This window comes from Lepisosteus oculatus, chromosome 23 (assembly GCF_040954835.1).
Source record: "Lepisosteus oculatus isolate fLepOcu1 chromosome 23, fLepOcu1.hap2, whole genome shotgun sequence".
In the NCBI taxonomy this organism is placed as follows: Eukaryota; Metazoa; Chordata; class Actinopteri; order Semionotiformes; family Lepisosteidae; genus Lepisosteus; species Lepisosteus oculatus.
In genome coordinates this window covers 10728454-10749686 of record NC_090718.1, presented here as the reverse complement: position 1 = coordinate 10749686, position 21233 = coordinate 10728454, and the positions used below count along the sequence as shown (strand labels likewise).

The 21233-nt window shown below is 38.4% G+C and overlaps 1 protein-coding gene across 1 annotated transcript in view; it reads left to right on the top strand.

The window, feature by feature from the left end:
• The window catches only part of LOC102695625 (A disintegrin and metalloproteinase with thrombospondin motifs 15), a 30244-nt gene continuing 9011 nt past the window's right edge, over positions 1-21233 (top strand). The window contains exons 1-3 of the mRNA XM_006642261.3: positions 1-1318; positions 15288-15420; positions 18720-18887. Of these exons, the coding sequence (XP_006642324.3) occupies positions 254-1318; positions 15288-15420; positions 18720-18887 (1366 nt within the window). The 5' untranslated portion in view covers positions 1-253. The remainder of the gene's footprint in view (positions 1319-15287; positions 15421-18719; positions 18888-21233) is intronic.

Here is a 21233-nt window from a genome sequence, read left to right as displayed (position 1 = left end):
ACAAGTGGCTGAGGTCCTAAACACAAACCAAGAGGCATGTCCAATGAGCTTCTCCAGCACCTCCCAAAAACTCTGATTACAATTCCTCAATGTTTACACATGACGCAAAAGCATAAAACCCGCAGAAAGAGAGACTCATTTCAACAGACAGGTAGAAGATGGAAATGGATCGTATACTGGGGAAATACAGGATTTTACGCTGAAAGGACGCACAGCTACAGACCTGCACAGTACCTTGGATTATTTATATTGCATGCATCAAGATCTTTTTTCAACAGTAGAATACCTAGCCTGCAAAATAACAGAATTTAACGGTTTTTTTATCAGAACACCCATTTCAGAACTAACCATGTTAATGTTTATAAGAACCCTTATTATTTTGGGGGGTCTTCTGATGCTATTCGTCAAAATTAGCCGTTCCACGGAAAGTGAAATTGTTATCCCTCTTAGACTGGATCATCACAATTCTGCAAAGCACAATTTCTTTAGCGACGAAGAAGAGTCAAGCGAGCAACGGGTTGTCTTTAAAATTACCGCGTTCAAGCAGGATTTTTATCTCAGTCTGTCGCCAGATTCAAATTTCCTTGCGCCTTCCGTGAACGCGCACAGCGCTGGTGTAGCTCCCAATCCGGCTACAAACCCAGACCTGAGTCGCTGCTTTTATTCAGGTGAAGTCAATTCCGACGAAGGGTCCTATGCAGCTCTCAGTGTGTGCAAAGGCTTGCAAGGCGCATTTGGGTACAGAGGGTCAGAATACTTCATAAATCCCATTGACAATGACACGGCAGCCGGAAACACCAGAGGCACAGAAAGAGCGCACGTTGTGCACCGCCGCAGCACTCGTCTCCAAGCCGGCAATTTTACTTCCAGGTGTGGGGTAGGATCCGACTTAAACCGGGGTATTTTAGAAGCTTTGGGAAAATATAAAAACATAAAAGGACATAACAAAGACAACCTGACCGAAACTATGTTAAGAACACTGAGCAGATCCAAACGATTTGCCTCTATCCCCAGATACGTGGAGACCCTAATTGTTGCCGACGAATCGATGGTTAAATTCCACGGTGACGACCTTAAGCACTACCTCCTGACCCTCATGTCCGTCGCTGCTAGACTTTACAAGCACCCGAGCATTCTCAACTCCATCAACATCGCAGTGGTGAAGTTTATGGTGATAAATGAAGCTGACAAAGGACCCAAGGTCTCTGGTAACGCAGCCTTGACTTTGCGTAATTTCTGCACCTGGCAGAAAAAGTTAAACAAAAACAACGACAAACACCCCGAGTACTGGGATACAGCAATCCTCTTTACTAAACAGGTAAGGAGGGGGGGTGCAATCATTTCTACAATATTTGACAAGTGATTAAAATGTTGTTTTTTGGGGGGGGCGGGGAATTCAGTGGGATGTTTTTTAAATGGGTCATGAATACTTATTATAATGTGTATTGTCTAAAGGTGACGGATCGCTGTGGAATTTCAGATGTGCAGTAACTAGGTCAGATACAGTAAATCACCTGTCACAGTAGCAGCCGAAAAAGCTCCGCATGATGGAATATGCAGACCTATTACTTTATCAGCAAGGGTTTTACAGTGCTCTAATTAATTCCATGCTGAAGCGATTTGAAAGTGAGTGATTCTATTTTAACTGTGTAAGGCCCTTTTATACCGTACGTGTGCAAATCCTGTAGTATATTTTCCATGGTAAACTGTCTTAAGGGTCATTTAAGTTTAACACAACTGACAACTTCCCTCTAACTGAATACTGTATAAGCATGGCTATAGCTGTGACAGAATTCCAACAGGCAAGTAAAAGTCAAGCCAGAAAAATGTTGATCTGTGTCCGATCAACTCTAGAGCTGTTTTTGGATTTAGCTACATTAGTTAACACAGACAGTAGAAATAAGCTTACTGCAATAGTACGATGTGTGAATTAATTTTGAATGAGCAAGTTGGAAGTGAGTCACTCCGTGTTCAGGTTCTGTAACTGTGATTCAAATTTTTCTTCTGTGTATTGTTAAATAATGTATTAATGATGGCCAATATGTTATTTTAAACTGTTAATTAGCAAAACTTTGTCTCTAAAATAATCCAGTTAATAGTACCTATTGTGCTGTTTGTTTGTACTATAACAACAAAGGACACTTCTTGTTTTTAATCCAAATTATGTGTTTCCACTCAAATGCTTAACGAGCTCCTAACTGAGCACCTTCTACTGTAAGCATGTCTGTTCTTCTGTTAACTCTGGTGCTATGCACTGCACATCTCTCACTTCAAGCCAGGATGTGTGTTTTTTTCTGCAGTGTGTGAATCAAGGCTCTCAGGAGGGCAAGGTGAACATATTTAATGGCATGATGAACTGCTTGTCAACGTTCATTAGGAAAATAATAATTCTGGTGAAAAAACGTCTGATCTTTACCCCTCCTTTCCCTGCTTATTCAGAGATCTGCTCCATATGCCAAATTCGGCATCACTCCCTAAATTCCACGATTATTACACTGCTGATAAAGAGCTCTGTGTGCTTACTGGATAACCCATGACTTCCATCCTTGCCCTTCCATTTCAGGTGGACGCAGGCCAGGATGAGCCTGCATTTTACATTCAGGACTTACGCCTGCTAGTAAAATTGAATAGTACTTTAACTTTGTGCTGTGCAACAAAATATGCACCAAATACTGACATTACAACCAATAAATGCAGTAACTTGAGGTGAAACACTGTGGAATCTCGTGCACATATATAGCAGTTACGAAACGTCAATCAGCAAAAGATGGAGAGAAACCACAGAATTCACATCTAACCAATGTGTCTAAAAGCCATGTGCACTCAGGTAGTTGAGCCTTTTGGTGCTGCATCACTGCTTTTGTGCTGCGAGCAGCAGTTTGTTAGGAGGAGCAACACAAACAAGAGAATGCAATTCACCTGTCTACCTGCTCACATCACTGTGCTGGTATGTAATCTCCCCCTCTTGTGACAATTTTGGAGTGTCTGTTTCTGTTTTGAGGCGGGGCTGTTCTACACATTGTGCCAATTTCATTAGTATACAATGACTGGATAAAGGACTACAGGGTGACTCTGTTCCAGAAACCTTTGTGCCATCTCAGCTTATTAAATAATGGCATTTGGTGCTAAAATGGAACAGAAACTATGCCAACTTCAGTATTACTACACAGAAATGACCAGAGAACGCTACACATAAAGCAGTCCATGCTGCACTAGTTATGTTTTTCAAACTGAGCTTTTACCTCACAAAACATGACAGTACTGCCATGGTTCATGTCCGGCTGACTTGAAACCGAGATGCAATTTGTACCTACTTGCTTAGAATAACTTGGTTCAGCTCTGGCAATTCAATTTTGCTTGTTTTTTTTATAGGCTCGTCAGTACCACAGGCTTGTAGGTCAAAGGTTTAACACTTGCAGGTCGCAATGGGAAGTATACATTTCTCCAAGATCTTCCCATTTCCAGCTGTGAGCCCAGAGTATGATCCCCAGGCTAAGACTGGATCTGTTTTCTATTAAGCCTTTCTGAGCTGTATGGAAAGGAATTGGTATACAGTGTAAGAAACCCAAAAGGCTGGCCCACCTGCTTGTTCACTGCAGTACTACATGCAACATTCTTGTAATTCTCCATCTGTGGTCAGAGAAGAGATTTGACTGCAGTGATCACATCCACTTAATAAAAAACTGAAATGTGTGCCATGCTATTGCTGGGCAAAAACCACAGCGAACCCAGACATTCTCTACTTGAGGCATGAGCAATCAAAAACCCAGCATTGCACGCTTTTTGTAGCAACAGGAATTTTAACCATAAAACAAAACACCACATGACTTCCATGAACATTTTTTTTAATGCTGATTAATGCAAAGGACCCCAGTAATTTTATAAAGTTGTATGGTGGGCGTATATGTCCAAGTGACTAGAGGTTTGAATTTCCCCTCACTGTTTTGTAATTTTGGATCCTGACCCAAGGTTCTCTTCCTGTTTGTGTGTCTGTGTGTCTCATGGAGAGCAAGCTGGGGTATGCAAAAAGATAATTCCTAATGCAAGAAATTGTAAAGGGTTAATAAAGTAATGTTAAAGTTTATTTATTTTATATCAGTTTTCATTAAGATTGTAATTAATTATAAGGACAATAATAGTGAATATTAATATTTAGATCAGTGCCCTTTGAAAAAAACAACAAAATGTGGTCAATTTCAGAATTTAGCTTAAGCGTGAGTTGTAAAGGTTTTACTCTCCAGTTCTTCTTCTAAGAATGTAATTTTCATGCATTCTTTTCAATACATGGACCCCAGCTCATGTATTGAATTTCATTTAGTAATATTGCTTGTGTAGCTTATCTTATAATTAGTTATAAATAAGTATTGAGGCTCCTGGCTAGAATAACATACAGTAGTACTCTATGATAAACCAACTCTTTCTCTGCCTTCTTTCTCAAACTTCAAACACAGGGGAGTAGACACCTCTGACTGGCCCTCTGTGTGGCTTAATTCCACAGTTTCTTGCATTGACTTCAGCAAGTCTGGATGATATCAAGGTAGTGAGTCCAAACAGAACATAAATGTAGCATAAAAGACTCTGTTCGCACAACAAGCAGTTCACTCTGTTTTTCCGAGAGGAAATTATTTACCTCTTAGTTTTGAGAAATAGATCAAGAAATACTTTTCAGACACCGTTTTGCAATATCACCAGGAGTGAACCTTTTTCATTACATGAAGTATGAAACTCACATAATTCCTGTGCAACACTCAGGAAATATGGAATAGAGTACTGTACATGTGGCAGAATTTGCCCCGGTGTGGGTATTGAGAAGGAATTAGCTGCCATTATCTGTTATCTTGCAGTTTCAAACAACCACTTCCTATTTGGGTCAGAGATAGTGTCGCACTGTCTTGGTTAAGAACAGTAGTATCAGCCAATCTGAGCCAAATCTTCCCTTGTTTTATAGATTGCAGATGAGACTACTCCTTCTTAATCTTTCGCAGCTGCCACATTTCTGGCTGTCTCCCACTGTCCAGCCTTTCTGGTAACATCGTTACATCTTGTCTGTCAACAGACCCCACGTTATCCCTTGGCCAGCAAGACCGGCTGCTATTCAGAACTCTCAATTTATGTAATGCACTATAGGAACCTCAGGCAACACTACACAAATCAGTGCTTGGATATGTATGGAATTCTAGGTTTCTCTATACTGTTCTGATGTTAAAGCAAAACTCACTTGGCTGAAGGGTAATAATACCCTTTCCTGTGTAAACAGACAATAATTCAATGCAAAAGCAGTATTGGAGGGTGTGAATAATAATAATAATAATAATGAGAAGAAGAATTCATAGATGGGGACTATCAGGAGGCCATGATTGGTAAAGGCCAGGGGGAAATTTGGCCAGGACACAGGCCATCCCTACTTTTTTTAACACCCCTACTTTTTTCAAGAAACACCCTGGGATTTTTAATGACCCACAGAGAGTCAGACCTTGGTTCTATGTCTCATAAGAAGGACCGCACCTATTAGTCTTTAATTAGTCCTATTTGTCTCATCTGCAATTAGGACCCATACAGACCATAGGGAGAGCACCCCCCCACTGGTCCCTCTATCTTCAGCAGAAACCTTAGCTTTTCCAGGAGCTCTCCCATCCAGATACTGACCAGGCGCAATGGTCAGTGGGCAGCCAGTTGTGAGCTGCAGGGTGATAGATCGGCTGTGTGAAGGGATTGAAAGTGATGAATGCTGGGGAGAAATACAGGGAGTAGGAAGTTACATAAGTGGCTTGAGCTGGCAGGCTGTTTCCTCTCCTGAAATTAGGTTTCCAAGCTCCATTGAAATGAACACTCTACACACAGCATTGATAAGCCCTTTTCAGGTCATTCCATCACAAAGTGCTGCATAATGAGAAAGAGAAAATTAGACACATTAGTTTCTAGGAACCTGACACCTCAGATACTGTACCACCACCTCCCTTCTCCAAAAGAAGAACACCTCTAAAAAACCCTTATCATCAGTGGAAATCCTGAACTTTCATTTGTGCACATCACCTGGCATGAAAGGCACTCTATGAAGTCAAGCTGTAGTTCCAGAAAATTTAGTGCCTTTTGCTGTAAAAGATTGTAGGTTTTTTTTTTCCAGTACTCAAATAGAGAACAGAAGACAGTGCAGTGTGTCAGCTCCAGGTGTTGGGCAAAGATCTGCAACTTGTCAGACACAATAAAATCTACTGATGGCACTCATACTCACCACAGGCTGCATCGCGCATTTGTGATCCAAGCGTACATGTAAAACAGATTTCTTGAATAATGTACCTTCAAACCCCATCCTCATGTTATTTTTCCAATCAGGGAGTCATAAAGGAACATAACATTTTCTCCATCTGCTTAATTATGGAACTCAACAGAGTGGCCTCTATTTTCAGTTCTTTGGAAGAAGGAAATTTAAAGAGTCGTCGTGACAAAAACATTCTCCAATCACATAGTTTAATTTACAAGATATACATAGGCATTTTGTTCTTCTTACTCTGTGCCTAACTCTTACTTTACCTTTCAGCAAGCGATTAATAACCGCATTGCTATTTGTTCAGCATCTTTTTGACAGATTTTATTTGGTAAAAAGCTATGGATTCTAAAGATGGAGAAAATTAGCATTATAGAGTGAGAAAAAGATGCCACACCGACTTTTCGGGACTATAAAAAATAAATGGTGTGACCCTTTTCAAAGGGCTTCCTTGCATTTAGGTTTAATACACTTTAACATCAACCTTTAGGAGTCAAGAAAATCATGTAATCCAGTTTTTCTCTTTACACATGGACCTGATTTAAATTCCTTATGTAGTTTATTAGGGCTTCATCATGTTTTTATATACATTTTTATTCATTTATGAAATGGTAAACCTACAACAGAGATGTGTTCATTAAAGGAAGTATTATAAATGCTGGCATTACCAAGCAGAGTGGTTGGCAGTTCACAACAAGAACAGAGAAACAGGTTTTAAAAACCAACATGAAGCAAACTTGTTAGAAACCATATACTGTAAGTGGCCTTCTATTGCCAGCTGTAAGTTAAAGCAAAACCACTAAATAAAAAGCTGTAAGAGGGAGTTAGTGAGCCAGAAAATGTTGTAATTAAGGATCATAAACAAAATGTTTATATTGGGCCTTAAGGGATTTATAGTATTTAGAGAACGTTACACAGCGGCATTTAAGAATGTCAGCAGGCAATTTCTTTTTTAAAAAGGAAATGTTTATTGTTAAAAAGACATAAGGTAGTATCGAGAAAATGAACTTGTGACTTGTATTCCAAGTCAAAGTTTCTTTGCTTTGTTTTCTGTAGGTGCAAACCTGTGTTTGAATGTAATTTAGAATTTCAGTTCAGTTCCAAATTTTTTTTTTCTTATAGGTCTATCCCTTCTTGTAATGACTGTAAAATTAACTGCATTTTGTCACACGAAAAAACAAACAAACAGAAAACAGGAGAGAAAAATGAATCACTTAGAAAATACTTGTTAAAGAGCAATCTATTGAAAGCATGGAGAACATACAGTAAGTTGTCAGTTCTACAGATCTTGTACTTTAAACATTCCTTCCTCAAGTTCTTTCAGCAGAAGTGAAAAGAAGTGTGAGCAGAAAGCCAAGGAAATGTTCCACTGAATTCTCAGAAACGAAGGATTACACCATGTTTTGAAAGGACTTATGTTAGAGAAGACTTTAGAGGTGATATACAAGGCGGAATTCAGGTGGTTACAGATCTCACTAGATCAGGTAACAAGGAATCTGTTCAGAAATGTTGTCGAACGTAAGAAATTAAAGTTTAGATTACAAGTTATCTCTTTGGTGATCCTCTTTCAAGTAATACATTTCAACATGTGTTGGGGTTTAAGTGTGCGTATATTTTTGTTGTAGGATAGGGCGAGGGTGACAGAAGGAAGATGACTTCATGAAGAGCTTGCATTATATGATCACTTTCCTTCTCTATAAGAAATCTGTTGCTAGCAGGCACATTTTAATCAAAATAATGTATGAAATAATGTATTTAAAGTTTAAAAAAAAAGTTTATGAAATGAATCACCTTCTTTCCTTATCATCATGAAAATGCCAAAATCGTTTTTGTAACAGGACCAGTAACAGGTGATTGATCAGACTGGTAAAATTGGAGTGAACATTGGTAGCGTCATTATACTTATTAACATGTGTCATGAAAAGCTCAGGGTTGTTGCTAGTTGGTTAGCGGTGTGTGATCACCTGTGGGTGTAATACAAGCTGTACATCTGTGAAGCACACTTTGCACCAGGTTGTCATTTGATTCTGTCCCACTTCCATGGCAATGTTCACTTGTCTCTGAAATGTAAATGCTACGTCTAGTTTGAGCTCATCTTCCACATATTCAAGTGGGATAACGTCTCATTTTGGAAGGAAGGAGATGTTATACACGCAGCATGAAGTTGAGCATTATCTGAAGTTTCAGCAAATGAGGTGCCAGGACTTGATCAATACAGCACCCTGCAGGCAGGTTTACAGCAATCACTGCACGAGGAGGTCTGTAGCTTTCCTAGCACAGGCCAGCCCACTTGGATCGCATTGATCTTGATGAGCTATCGTGACTCCTGGACTCTCCAATTGAGGCTTATCATTGATGGACTGTGTTTGGCTGTAATGTCACGTCCGCTTAGGAATCGAGAGTGACAAGCATGATATTGACTGAGTGCAGCCTCCCACATTCCAAGGGCAGAAAAGCATTGAGATAAATGGGGTGGGTTCACAGCTTTCTGCATTTTTCTTCATTGATTTTCAGCAGGTTTGACATTCAATAGGTTAAATCACCTCCTCACCCATGCCCTATCAATTCTTTCACTAATGAGGCGATTTAGTGCTTATATGCTTGTCAAAGCCACACAAGTGTGAACCCTTCAGTCATTAATAATCAATTAACCAAAATCATTTAATCTCTATACACTTAAATATGTATACATTATTTTCTATTCAAATTCATGTGTTATGGCGTGACAAGTTTATTTTGGTGTTCATTATATACATACACACAGTAATAAAAGGGAATAGATAAGTATAAGGGTGTATTACAATTATTTAGGGCTCACAGCTTTCCCAGTTTAAGACAGTTTGCTTCTCACTAGATAAGGGGCATATGACCTGTCTCAATTACATTTGAGGCTACAAAAGAACCCAAATTGAGAACTGGCTATAGTCGATGGAGTTTCGTGACGCACAAAAAGCTGTCCTAGTTGCAGTCGTGGAAACCCAGCCTAAACATTCCTACATGTTGTGTTACCCTACCGACTTTATTCATTTGAGGGTGATACGGTATCTCAGAAGCTGCACCGCACTTCAGAAAGGGTCCTAGAGTTGCAGAGTGGCTTTGGTTTGAGCCTGTTGCTCCAGACTAGGCAAACTAAAGAACAAGTGGTGAATCATTGACTTACAGGAACATTCGGCTTTCGTTTGGTTTCTTTTAAAAGCACCACATCAAGTATTATGAGTATGTGTGGTCTTCTAAGGATTATTATTCAGCTAAATGGCAAGAAGTAAAGTTATTCTCTGGCTTTCTCACGATTACTGCTTGGCAGTTTGAATAAAAAAATCTAAGGACTCAAGGTCCCAGAAAAGTGGTCAACTCATTTTTCTTCAGGTTTCACCAGGCAGTAATGGGCACCATATGTTGATAGTTTTATGTCATTTCAGTTAGTGAGGAAGGTTTTATTAAATTGAAATAATGCTCAGTTGAGGTTACTAGAGATTGTGTTGCACCACATCTGGAGAAAAATTAAAATAAAATATGGAAAGGACAAAAGGATTACATGTGCAATCTAATTAATTCAATCATAATTTACTAATTGGCAATTAGTAGGCCAAGTCAAAACTATGTTAATGTTGACTTTTTTTATTTACTGTTACTCCATCATAAGGAATGAATGTTTCTATTATTATTATTAACAGCAGAATGGAGCTAATGATGACCAGATAGTGAATTAATGAAGGAAATTCCAGATTAGCCTTTCTGTCCACATTTTATAATAAAATGAAGGGAGAAATCATATGAATATCAGATGGTTCAGCATGTTTGACCACTTTTGGACCAAGGCCTTGATACTTCCAAATCAATATTTAAACTTTGGTGAATTTAGCCACAGTAGAAATCGTTTCTATTTTTAAAGAATGGATATATTATATGGCATAGGGTATAACAGCTTTGCACTGAAAAGCCCAATATTTTAATCCCTCCTCCAATTTAATATCTCCCTTGTGCCTCAAATTTAGCTAACAGAACTGACATCTAAGTACATCCTACACTGTGAGATTACTGTCTTCACATACAATAATTACAAGCAAGAACTGGTTCAGAAAGGGTTTTTCTTTAAGATCTCTTTAAGAAGACAGAACTAGGCTTGAGAGAAATGTTACCACAATCAAAGCATATACATAAAGGAGAAATTTCTCTTTTTTGCAAAAAGTTTTTAGAGCAAGATGCAAGATAATGTTGGATGAAATACCGTAATATAAAATCAATTCCGATCTTAATGCTCTTAATGCTAAAGCCTTTTTCACTGACATAATCAAGACAGTACCCCTTATCTAGGATGATTTATCAAATTTTTACATCTCTCTTCTTACGATTATTTTAAGGATTGCTGTATCTACTGGTGTTAAAATCTTAAAAGAGACCTGTAATTACAAAGGCTACAATTACTTAAGCTCAAGCACTATTTCACAACTGGATTGTCTGCTTCTGACAATAGGAGAGAGAAAACCAGATGGGTAAAAAAAAATGGTGTAGTGACTTTCCCAGTCAAAGAAGAATATTATCTCTCTGTGGCTGTGTTACATGAAAAAACGGTATTCTTTGCAGAAAGCAAGTTCATGGCCCTTGTAAAAGAGTTGCATTTTGTACAACATTTAATTTGTAATTGTAAGACCCTAGAATGTAAGCAAAACTACAATGGTCCTGGTTTAAAAAAAGGAGCATATGATTAGTCCGAATCAATTCCATCCAATCTGCTTTTTTGGCACAGTGAGAAATTAAAATAGGAGCTAGCAGTGGTGACATTTATTAAACACTCAAAGCTTTATTCCCTGTTCTGATTTCAGCTTTCTAGTGACAGTATGGTTTACAAAACATGGTGTGCGTGTTTCGATAGGAATTCATTTCAGGAAAGGCATGTCAGTATTCCTTTCACAAATGTCATGAGGCCACTTCCGTTGAGAAATGCTAAACTACAACATCTCAGTCATCAAACATGTTGGAATCAGTCTAGGCCACTCCTGCAGTCTCTTGGACTGTACACAGTCTGGCTTAGAAGTTTTCAGATTCTCTTAAAACTGGTCTAATGCTCTTCTTTTCAGCATATAATCTCTCAAAATGGTATCAGAGGATCCTGATGACTCGGAATCAACTTCAAGCTCAAAAGGTGAAAAGCACTGAAAAGCAAGGACATTCATTTTAGGCTTTTCTTTGTGACAGGAGTTATTTCCATGTTCAGGGGATTACTGTCTAGGTAAACTGGTGAAGCTTTTGAGAAACTAAAAAACATAATGGGTTAAATTTGAAATGTAGTTCAGGTGGGTAGCTGCGTCAGCATGCATAGGCTGCAAAGGAACATAGTGTTTTCTTTCTTCTCGTTTCAGCATGGAATAAACCTAATACCTGTTCCTAAATTGAAAATGGTCAATGAAATGAATCAGTGGTGGAACAGCCAGACAACACTGAGCTCGCAGAGAAATACTTCCTGTAATGCTTCAGGAAAAGCTCACTAATGTACACCTGTAGCTAGACAAGCTAATTCTTCCCAGACTGACAAAATGCTTCTTCAGGACTTGCTGTCATATTTCTGAAGGGAGGCACATACTGTGTGAATGGGATAGTGTGTATCTACAGTGCCTTTAATGACCTTATAGTAATAGTAGTTATTTCTATTAAAAACTTTGGCATTTCTAATGGACATCAGAAAAATTCTGTTCATATCTCATTCACATTGCTGTACCACAGAATCACTGAAAGAACAGTTACTTGGTTTCAGCTGTCTTTGAGCTTGCATATCTGAAAAGATTCGATTTTAGCCAAAGTATACATCATACTGTATATTCCCACCAACGTAGTCTGAGGCCCAAGGTCTTATTTAGCTTCTGCCTTCTGGTCAGGAAGAGAAATCAATGGATGGATGTGTTTTTTGTTGATCATTTAGACTTTCAGAGTCTCTTTTATTCAGCATCTTTGTTTCTCAGTCATGCTAATGTCTTTTAGCCTATGCATAAAAATACCAGAAAATGTTTGCTTGAATTAGTGTTGTCTCTCCATAAGATGAGGTCGATTTCGGACAAAAAAAAGAATGAACCATCACCCACAGCATGAGGGAAATCTCGTGGCCACTTTGATTAGTGCCAAATAGGTCAACTGCTTTATAAACTGTTGATAAGAGACTAGAGTTTGTGGAGTTGGGATAAAGGGTAGGTTGCTACAGAAGTCAGATCTTGTTCTTAGAACTTCTGAATATAATGCATGCAACTGACATAGACTGCCTTCGGTAAGCATTTATAAGCACACAATAGGGTTATTGTAGTTGAATGATGCTTAATCACTTTGTTGCAAAACTGCTATGTGTATTCAGTCCTCCCCATTGCAGAGATCTCAAGCCACAGTTACAGGATTATCCATCCATTTTCTAACCACTTGTTCCAATTCAGCGTCGAGGGGAAGCCATCGCCTATCCCAGCATTCAGTGGGAGCAGAGCGGGGTACCCCCTGGATGAGATGCTAGTCCATCACTGGGTGGACACAAAGAAAACAAACAGAGACACTCACAGCAGGTCCAATTTTCCAGAAGTCAATTAACCTTCTGCTGTGTTATTGAACTGTGGGAGAAAACCATAGCACACTGAGGAAACCCACACAAAGACGATAAGAACATACAAATTCCACACCCCAGGTCAGGAATTGAACTCGGGGCCCCAGTGTTGTGTGGCTGTAACCACTGCACGACTGCGGCACCCCATGACTGGATTATGTGCAGTTTAAAACGTTCTCCCACTGTCAAAGATTATCCAAAATGTAGCATATTGTAATGATAGTTTTGCATGCATCTAGTTCATTGAACCCCATCTAATGTGAGATATCTACAGCTGAATATCAATAAATAATAAATTGCTCCGTGAACAACTTTGAGTACAAAGCTCACATCTTTTCATATAAGCAACAAAAAAGGTTTTCCAAGAGATTAAGTAATGAATTCCAATGAACCTTTCAAAGTTAATATTTCCCCCTGAGAGAGATAAATCTGAGTGACTGCACACTGCGCAGTACTGTACATCCACGAAAGACATCAGAAGAAAACAGACAAACTAATTTTTTCCAGACGGACAAAATGTTGTTTCGAGATTACCATCATACAGTGTGTTGTCATTTTCTGTAGAATAACCATTCAACAGTTTCCTGGACTAATGAAACAGAAAGCTGAATCCAAAGCAGAGCTCAAATGATGCCACGCCACAGCACACCCAGACTGACAGAGCAGTGTGCAAAAAGAAAGTCCTGAAATCCTTTTACCATGAGAATATGGTGTCTGTATTTGTAAAAGACTTTCAGCAACTGTAGCTATCATAGTTATCACCACATCTGACAACTAACCTTTAATGTAATTTAGCCAAATGTTTCTTGAAAAGGAAGCCCAGTCCATTTACAAAAGCTACATGTTTTGGCAGAGAGGAAAGACTCAAAAAGTGTTCATTTCTATTAATGTTTTTTTCTTGTATACCTCATTTGCAATGTGAAATATAAGTACGCTCTTGCAGAATCAAAATGACATTTGAGCTCATTTTGCTTCATTTTATTTCAATTACGACATACTCCTCCACATACACACAAAACAACTCTAACATCTGGATTACGTTTTGTATTGCTTACAATGTGGTAATAAACAATTTGTTAAAGAATCTTAGGGTTTAACTGGGGGTACTTTAAGATTTTTAGATCAAAGATTGCATTTGCTAACATTTTTAACTTGTTAGTAAATGTTGATGCTTTTTGGAATTTACTGAGTTTCTGTTAAACTTCTGTATTGTAATAAAAGTTCAGAGGGGAGTATGTTGCTTGCTGTTTGTGTGAGTTTAGTGATCTGGGCACAACTAGCCTTCTCTGAACAAAACAAATGGAACAGCACAGTTACATTTTCAATCTGATTATAGCATCTTACAGACACAAAGAAAACATGTTATTATGAAAAACATTCAACTGCCCTTAATGAATGCTTTTATAACTGTGAGCATGTGTATTTTAATCATATGGTTAAGTCATAATATGGCTACCAGATAAACACATATGGTACACTGGGAGTAGAATTCTGTGTTCTGTATCTTAAGCTGAACTAACAGAATATTTTTTTAAGGGTTAGAGGACTATTTTGTACATTCACTCTGTTCATTCTAACATAGGCAATTCAATGTATTGAATGAATGAAGTACAATGAATTCAATGTAATACTGTATAGCCAGCTTCATATGTATTCTAATAATATTCTTATACTTTTGCTACACAGTAAAAGCTAAAACCTGACTTGTTTCATCCCTAGAACATATCGATGCATAAGAAAACTGGAATACAGAAGGTTTTGAGGATGACTGTATATCCCAACAGACATCTGTCAAAATTCGGGGTCACGGTTACTAAAATTTGCAGCCAGTGAGATGCTGGACCGACCGGTGGAAACATGAACACTTGAGTGTTAGGATGTTATGCTGTAATGTTTGGTATTTTTACAGGCCTGAAGTGGTGTTTCTCAGCTTTGGCGCTGCTCTGACGTACTTATAACAGTGCCATACGAGGGTTAGTGGGCTAGAGAAAATACTTTTGGGCTCAAATTTATAGAAAGTAAATTATTCTCTTGGGTCATAAGGTGTAATTATCCCATTTTGGTGGGAAGACCACACTTATTTTCACATTCCCCTGTGCCTCAGCCATTATCTTCTAAAAGACAACTTACTGTGCAAGGAGAAGAGTACAAAGGAGGAATAGAACTGCAAAGAAAAAAAGTTTCGAGTATCAAATGAAACTGTTAAACTACAAAAAAAGCTGTGAAAAACAGTATTTCTAGTCTTCGGAAGCCAGTTGTTCCATGCTGATAGTATTGACAGCTTTGTTAGCACTGTGTTTAAAGCTGTATACCTAACTGTATGTGGTTAGGTTCTGTAATCTCTTTTAGTCCAGGAGACTTTAAAATAAACTTTTTTTAATAAAAAAGCTAGCTCTACATTGCTTTATAACACGGTGGGCTCTGTCTTGTTCTGATGGCCTGCAGGACCTGTGTGGAGCCACGACGTGTGATACGCTGGGGATGGCAGACGTGGGGACGATGTGTGACTCAAAGAGAAGCTGTTCGGTTATTGAGGATGACGGCCTGCCTTCAGCTTTCACTACCGCACACGAGCTGGGTGAGTCCTTCGTGCACAACCCGTCACTGAGGCGCCATGCCTGAGCATGGTCACAGGGAAGACTCCCATCGGAGCGGATGGTGGGAGAGGATCTGGGATCCAGGATCCAGCAGGTGCTCCTTCAGTGTGGCTAAGAGATGCTGAGACCTGTAGCAGATGGGCCAATTTAGTCAATTGGAGAATCGGGGAGTTCAATGCAAAGACTGAGACTGGCAATCTAACAAAGCTGGGTGAGTCAGGATCAGGATGAAACAGGCTAAGGTTTCAAAGGGCCAGAAGAGGATTTTGCAGGAACTAGAGCAAGTTGTGGGCACCGGCCACCTCTGAAGATAATTTTAGGATTCCCAAAAATAACAAACCTTAACGACTGCTCTGTGATCAGAATTCTGAATTACCAGAGCATGGAAAGCTTGCACATATTACAAAATCCGGTTTACACCTTATTTTAGCATTGTCCAGCCCATCTCTCGAATGCACTTAACTGGTACAGAAAGCAGCATATTTCACTTCGTATACTTTGAAGCCCAAACTAGCTACGGCATGTTCATTTCCACAGTGTTTCATTTTTTTTCCATTATTCCAAATACATCCTACAGTAAATGCAGCGCACTGAAGCTAGGAACATACAGCCCAGGGCAAAAGCAGCAGCAACAGCCATTAACACTGGCAAAGCACACCCACATGGTTGTATGAGGAACTCAAGACAGCCACCAGGGAAGCTGTCATTACCTCATGCATGTGCATTAGCACTTCTTAACATAACACCTACGGCACTATTTTAGACACGAACAAAAGTGATTTTGACCACTGGTAAATGGTGTTTCTCACATTTGTCTGATCAAAAGAAATGAGTCATCTGGGCTGCACTGTTCAGTAAATAGTACTTGCCACAAGGCTCCTTCGGTCCAAGCTAGCATTATGCATGACAGGCTTCAAGCCCTAAAGTGACAGTTGCTATTAGGCTTGTTAAATGTGTTATCAAAGAGCTCGAAAAAGAATTACCACTCACAACAGATGCTGAAGTAGTTCCAGATGTAAAAAAAAAATCCCAGTCAGAAGAATCACATCCGATTCCTTGCAAGATGCGAGCTGTAGTGAGGGGTATGAAAAACACAATGAAAGAGTGTTAGAATCGAAAGCATTTGTTGAGTTTTAATTTCTTTAAGTATATACAATGATAATAAGAGCACAAGGTTCATTGACAGCACAACAGTAATAATAGTTAATAATACTATTAAAGCTTAGGGGTCTCTAGGTGAATGATCTCACTATGATGTATAACTGAATTGTGAAAAAAAATACAAATACGTGAAGCAAAAGGATTTCTGGAGAAGGTGGCAACATTGTAAATTCATTTAAGGACTAGTGCTGCGTTGAGTCAATGCTGTTTTTCCATGTGGAAAGCTTGGTTGCTTCATGTTGGCCATGAAGAGAGAAGTAGAGGTTAATCCCACCCTAAAAAAGAGAAAAAAAGAACAGATGCTGTTTTAATCCAAAGAATATTTAAAGAAAACTCAACTGACAACACATTTTTTCTTTCTCTCTACATTTCAGTGCACAATTAACCTATACTTTTATGTTTTTAATGGTACATGCATGAGAAAATCTGAATACCCATCAAAAACCCCTTAGTACTACTGTAGGTGATATTATATTTATATTCATTTGGCAGACAGTTTTATCCAAAGCTGATTTACAGGTTGATCTGTAATCCCTTTGGTCCAGAAGCTAAGGGAGCAAACGAGGGAGATATAGTGCTGACACATTTGATCACAATCTTATTTTAACAGGCAAACTACATTTTCCTCCCTGACAATGTGAAACAAAAATTACTGCAATGATTATAAGACATATGTTATTTATTAAGTTTTCATTTTACTACACTAGCACAATTATGCATCCTACAAAGAAAAACGTTCCATATTGGTAATATGTGAAAGCTGATTGGAATCTGAGCAGATGTGGCATGAATGAACAATCAACAAATAACTATTAGAACTAAAGGCGTTTGTTGTGTTTTAATGGTTCTCTATGGAAGCCTATTAGTGCCATAAATAAAAACAAATTGCATTTAAACAAGATAATACTGTGTTTAAACAAGATAGCATTGCATTTAAATGCAATACTTATTGTGTATAAATGAAATAAAATTGCATCTAAACAAGATAATTTTGCATTATTTCGAGATACGGGATGCTAACACATCACCACCAGCAACAGGACTCTCTTCATAAATGCATGACCCTGTTGGCTATGGCAGAATTCTGTGCACAATGCTGGATTCTTTTTTCTTGCATTCCCATATTTCATTATATTCATGTCTGTGCAATCCGACACTGAAACGCTGCTTCTTCTCCCTTCACATGACACATTTCTTGTCATGGGCTGTGTAATTTCATATTCAGATGTAGTTGAGGTAAGCATAGCATGTAAGCTTTTGGGGTTTTAATGCTTAAATACTCAACAATCGACTAATGGTAACAGTAAACCAACAGTAGCTACAGTTTAAATCTTACAGTACTGTTCAGTCATTGTAAATGTATTCTGTTAATTGTTTAAAGATTCATTCGAAGTTCATTGTTAAAAGTCTAGGCAACAACCTATCTAAATGTTTCAGCAGTTTCACAAGAAGAATATAATAAATTTGTAAAGTTGTCCTTTTTATGCTTTTCACAAAAATTGTGAAAATGACATCTTTAATCCAGGATTGCTCAATGACAGGTTGTTCAACTTGTCTTCGAAAATATTAATGCATATATATTACGATATATTCTGATATTAGACACAATTGTGTAAACACAATGTGATTGCATTTAAAAACAATAATTATTGTGTTTAATTGCAATAAAAACACAGTACTATTTCTCTGTGATGTTAATAGGTTTCCATATCTCTCAGTACACTTAATGGCTGTGGGTTACTAAACTGCTAAAAATACATGATGTGACTTGTATGTACAGTATATTTACCTATAGTTTTCCAACAGATTAAATCAAAGCCTTTTTACCTATGAAACTATGAAGACATGTTTAAAACCAAGAACAGAAACAATCTACAGTACACAAAGGGCTAAAATATATAAAACAAGCCACCCAGGCCTGATGTCAAATTCAATACCCTGGCTTCTTTCATGAAACGACTGGATGAGATCCTCAAATCAATTATCTACTGACTAATAAACGAGTTAGAACGACTGAATGGCCTCAATGTCATTGGAGACCTGTCTTATGTTGTGTTGTTCAACTGGAATTTGTGCAGTGGAGGGATGTAACAGCAGCGCTGGTTTGCTTGTCGTTCAGGACATGTCTTCAATATGCCACACGACAACGTGAAGGCCTGTGAGGAAGTGTTCGGAAAGCTAAAGGACAATCACATGATGTCTCCCACGCTCATTCAGATTGACCGCTCCAACCCCTGGTCCGCCTGTAGTGCGGCCATCGTTACCGACTTCCTGGACAGCGGCCACGGTAAGCTCCACCCCTAACAACGGCCATTTCACACTCTTAAAAACAAATGTTTCCCTCTAACTTTTATTGTGGTCCGGTAACTATCTCATGATACTGACCACGATCTTTTTAGCAACTTGTGGAAAGAGGTAAGGTTTCCTGAACATGAAGGATGGGAGTTCCATTTAATTCCTCTTGTAGTGAACACTTTGAGCCTACAGATTTTAATTCCATGAACAATTTAATATGAGGACACACTTCAGACCTGGGAAAACAACATAACATTTATTTTCCAGAAGCACAACCTCTATGCCATCTTTAAATGTTATTCATTTATTAAAAAAATGCTTAAACAGTTTTGTTTATGTTAAGGTATTAACATTAAACTGCTTAAAATTAACTAATGTGAAATAAGCAATGCTAAGAAAGTACAGTCCTTGGAGATGGATTTTATAGTCTTTTGAAAATCTTCCTAAACAATCTTGATCTTTAGGGAACCCATCACATTATATACAGTACATAAGGAGAGTTTAATTACACCTCACTGAGACAAATGGTTCTGTTGAAAACTCATTCAAAAAACACTAACATAAAATACATGCCCCGTTACATGCATAGCTTCCTAAGCTTTTCAAAAGGTGGTCAAGCTGGTCCAAATGAGATAAATCACCCCATCCATCTGCAGAAGGCTGGGATGCAGGGTTCATGGGGAAACAACAAATTTAAATAGCTGTAATCTAACCAATTGGACGAAAGTAGAAGGGAAGCTTTATAACTACCAGCAATGCTTTGGTTTTGGCACTGTAGTATATTTACAGATCCTTGTGAATAAAAATAGGAGTACATGGTTTTCTTATACCAGGATGAGAATGTTGGACTAGCTTTACCAAGGCTGCCAAGAAGGAACATAGCTAGCACTTTGAAGTGGTTCACACATGTGTGAGAATACAGTTAACAGCAGTAACCCCTCTCCCACTCCACACACACCTTTTGAGGTTTTTTCCTCACTTCAATTAAACACTTTGACCGGATTACTCAGCTTGCGTCTGAATACCTGATTAAAGAGGGGAGACATCTTATTTCTTCCGTTGTACAAGAACAGAAGTTCTCCTGTTGTAACACAACAATGCCATGTTTTTTTTCTTTCCTCTCAGAGGTGCGAGACTTCAGGGATTCTGGGAAGATTACAACCGCACACACAGAACCGTTTTACAACTGCAGCACTTAATTTGCAATAAAATGTGAAATGCAGGAAGTTTTAGAGGGCATAGATTTGCCACACGTGAATTACTGTAAGAGCAGAGATTTCAAAGATTCCCTAAATATTTTAACCAGGGATTTCCTGGAATCTCTGGTTTCACATTCTTAAACAGAGAGCATTAACACATACCTTCCATTCTGTTTATGCATGTACATTTTAGAAAAATAGAGCATATGAATTTTGGATAAAGATTTAATAAGCTTTGCATAATTTTGATTAATTGATCATTTGAAGAACTGAGGAAAAGGACAGAATCCCAGAAGATATACTGGTGTAAAGCAGGAGTGTCAGGTGGTGACTTTCAAGGTCATTGTTGATTAACCGCACTGATTATAGATAAATCTGCCGGTTCAATAGACAGCCAGTGCACCTGCTCCCAATAAGAATTTAATCGTTTCCCGATAAAAAGTTTGTGGATTTCTTGCAGTTGAAGGTAATTAGTTTCCTTTGATCCACTGCATCTTTGACTTCATTTCTGTTTATGACCCAGCTTTTCACAGTGTTCATGGTGTACCTGCTATTATTTAATGATCATAACGTGTAATTTCTGTGGTTTGTGGGGTTTCAGTTTAGTTTCTCGATGTTACTTCACTGCTGGTTGTCCCAGACAGGCAGTACAAAGAGTTGAATTAGTATTTACAATTTCCCTGTTGTAGTTTTAAACATGATTGTTTTGATAGTGCCTTGCCTCTTTTGAAATTATGTTAGAAATACTGTTTACTACATGCAGTCACTGATTACGTGTACAATTACAATAGCTTTTATGTGGGAACTCTGAAAGATACCGGGACCAGTCTTATTAAAAAAAACAGCTGAAGTTGAAAATACCACAGTGAATACACCAACAATAAACAAGGCTCACAGCTGGATGCTAAGAGTCTTTGTCAAGCACAACTGCACATGAATGCCATGTAAATATAGTGTTAATAAAAGATCAGTCTTCTGTGGAAAGAAATATGCTAGCTCCCCTCTTTTAACCATCTTCCAGATTGATTAAGTTTTTGAGCAAGATGCTGTAACGCCCAAAGTTACCTGGTAGTAACAAATCTAAGAAAAAATGCCATCAGAGATCAGAAGACTTTTGTCAGGTTTTTGTCTAGTGTTTA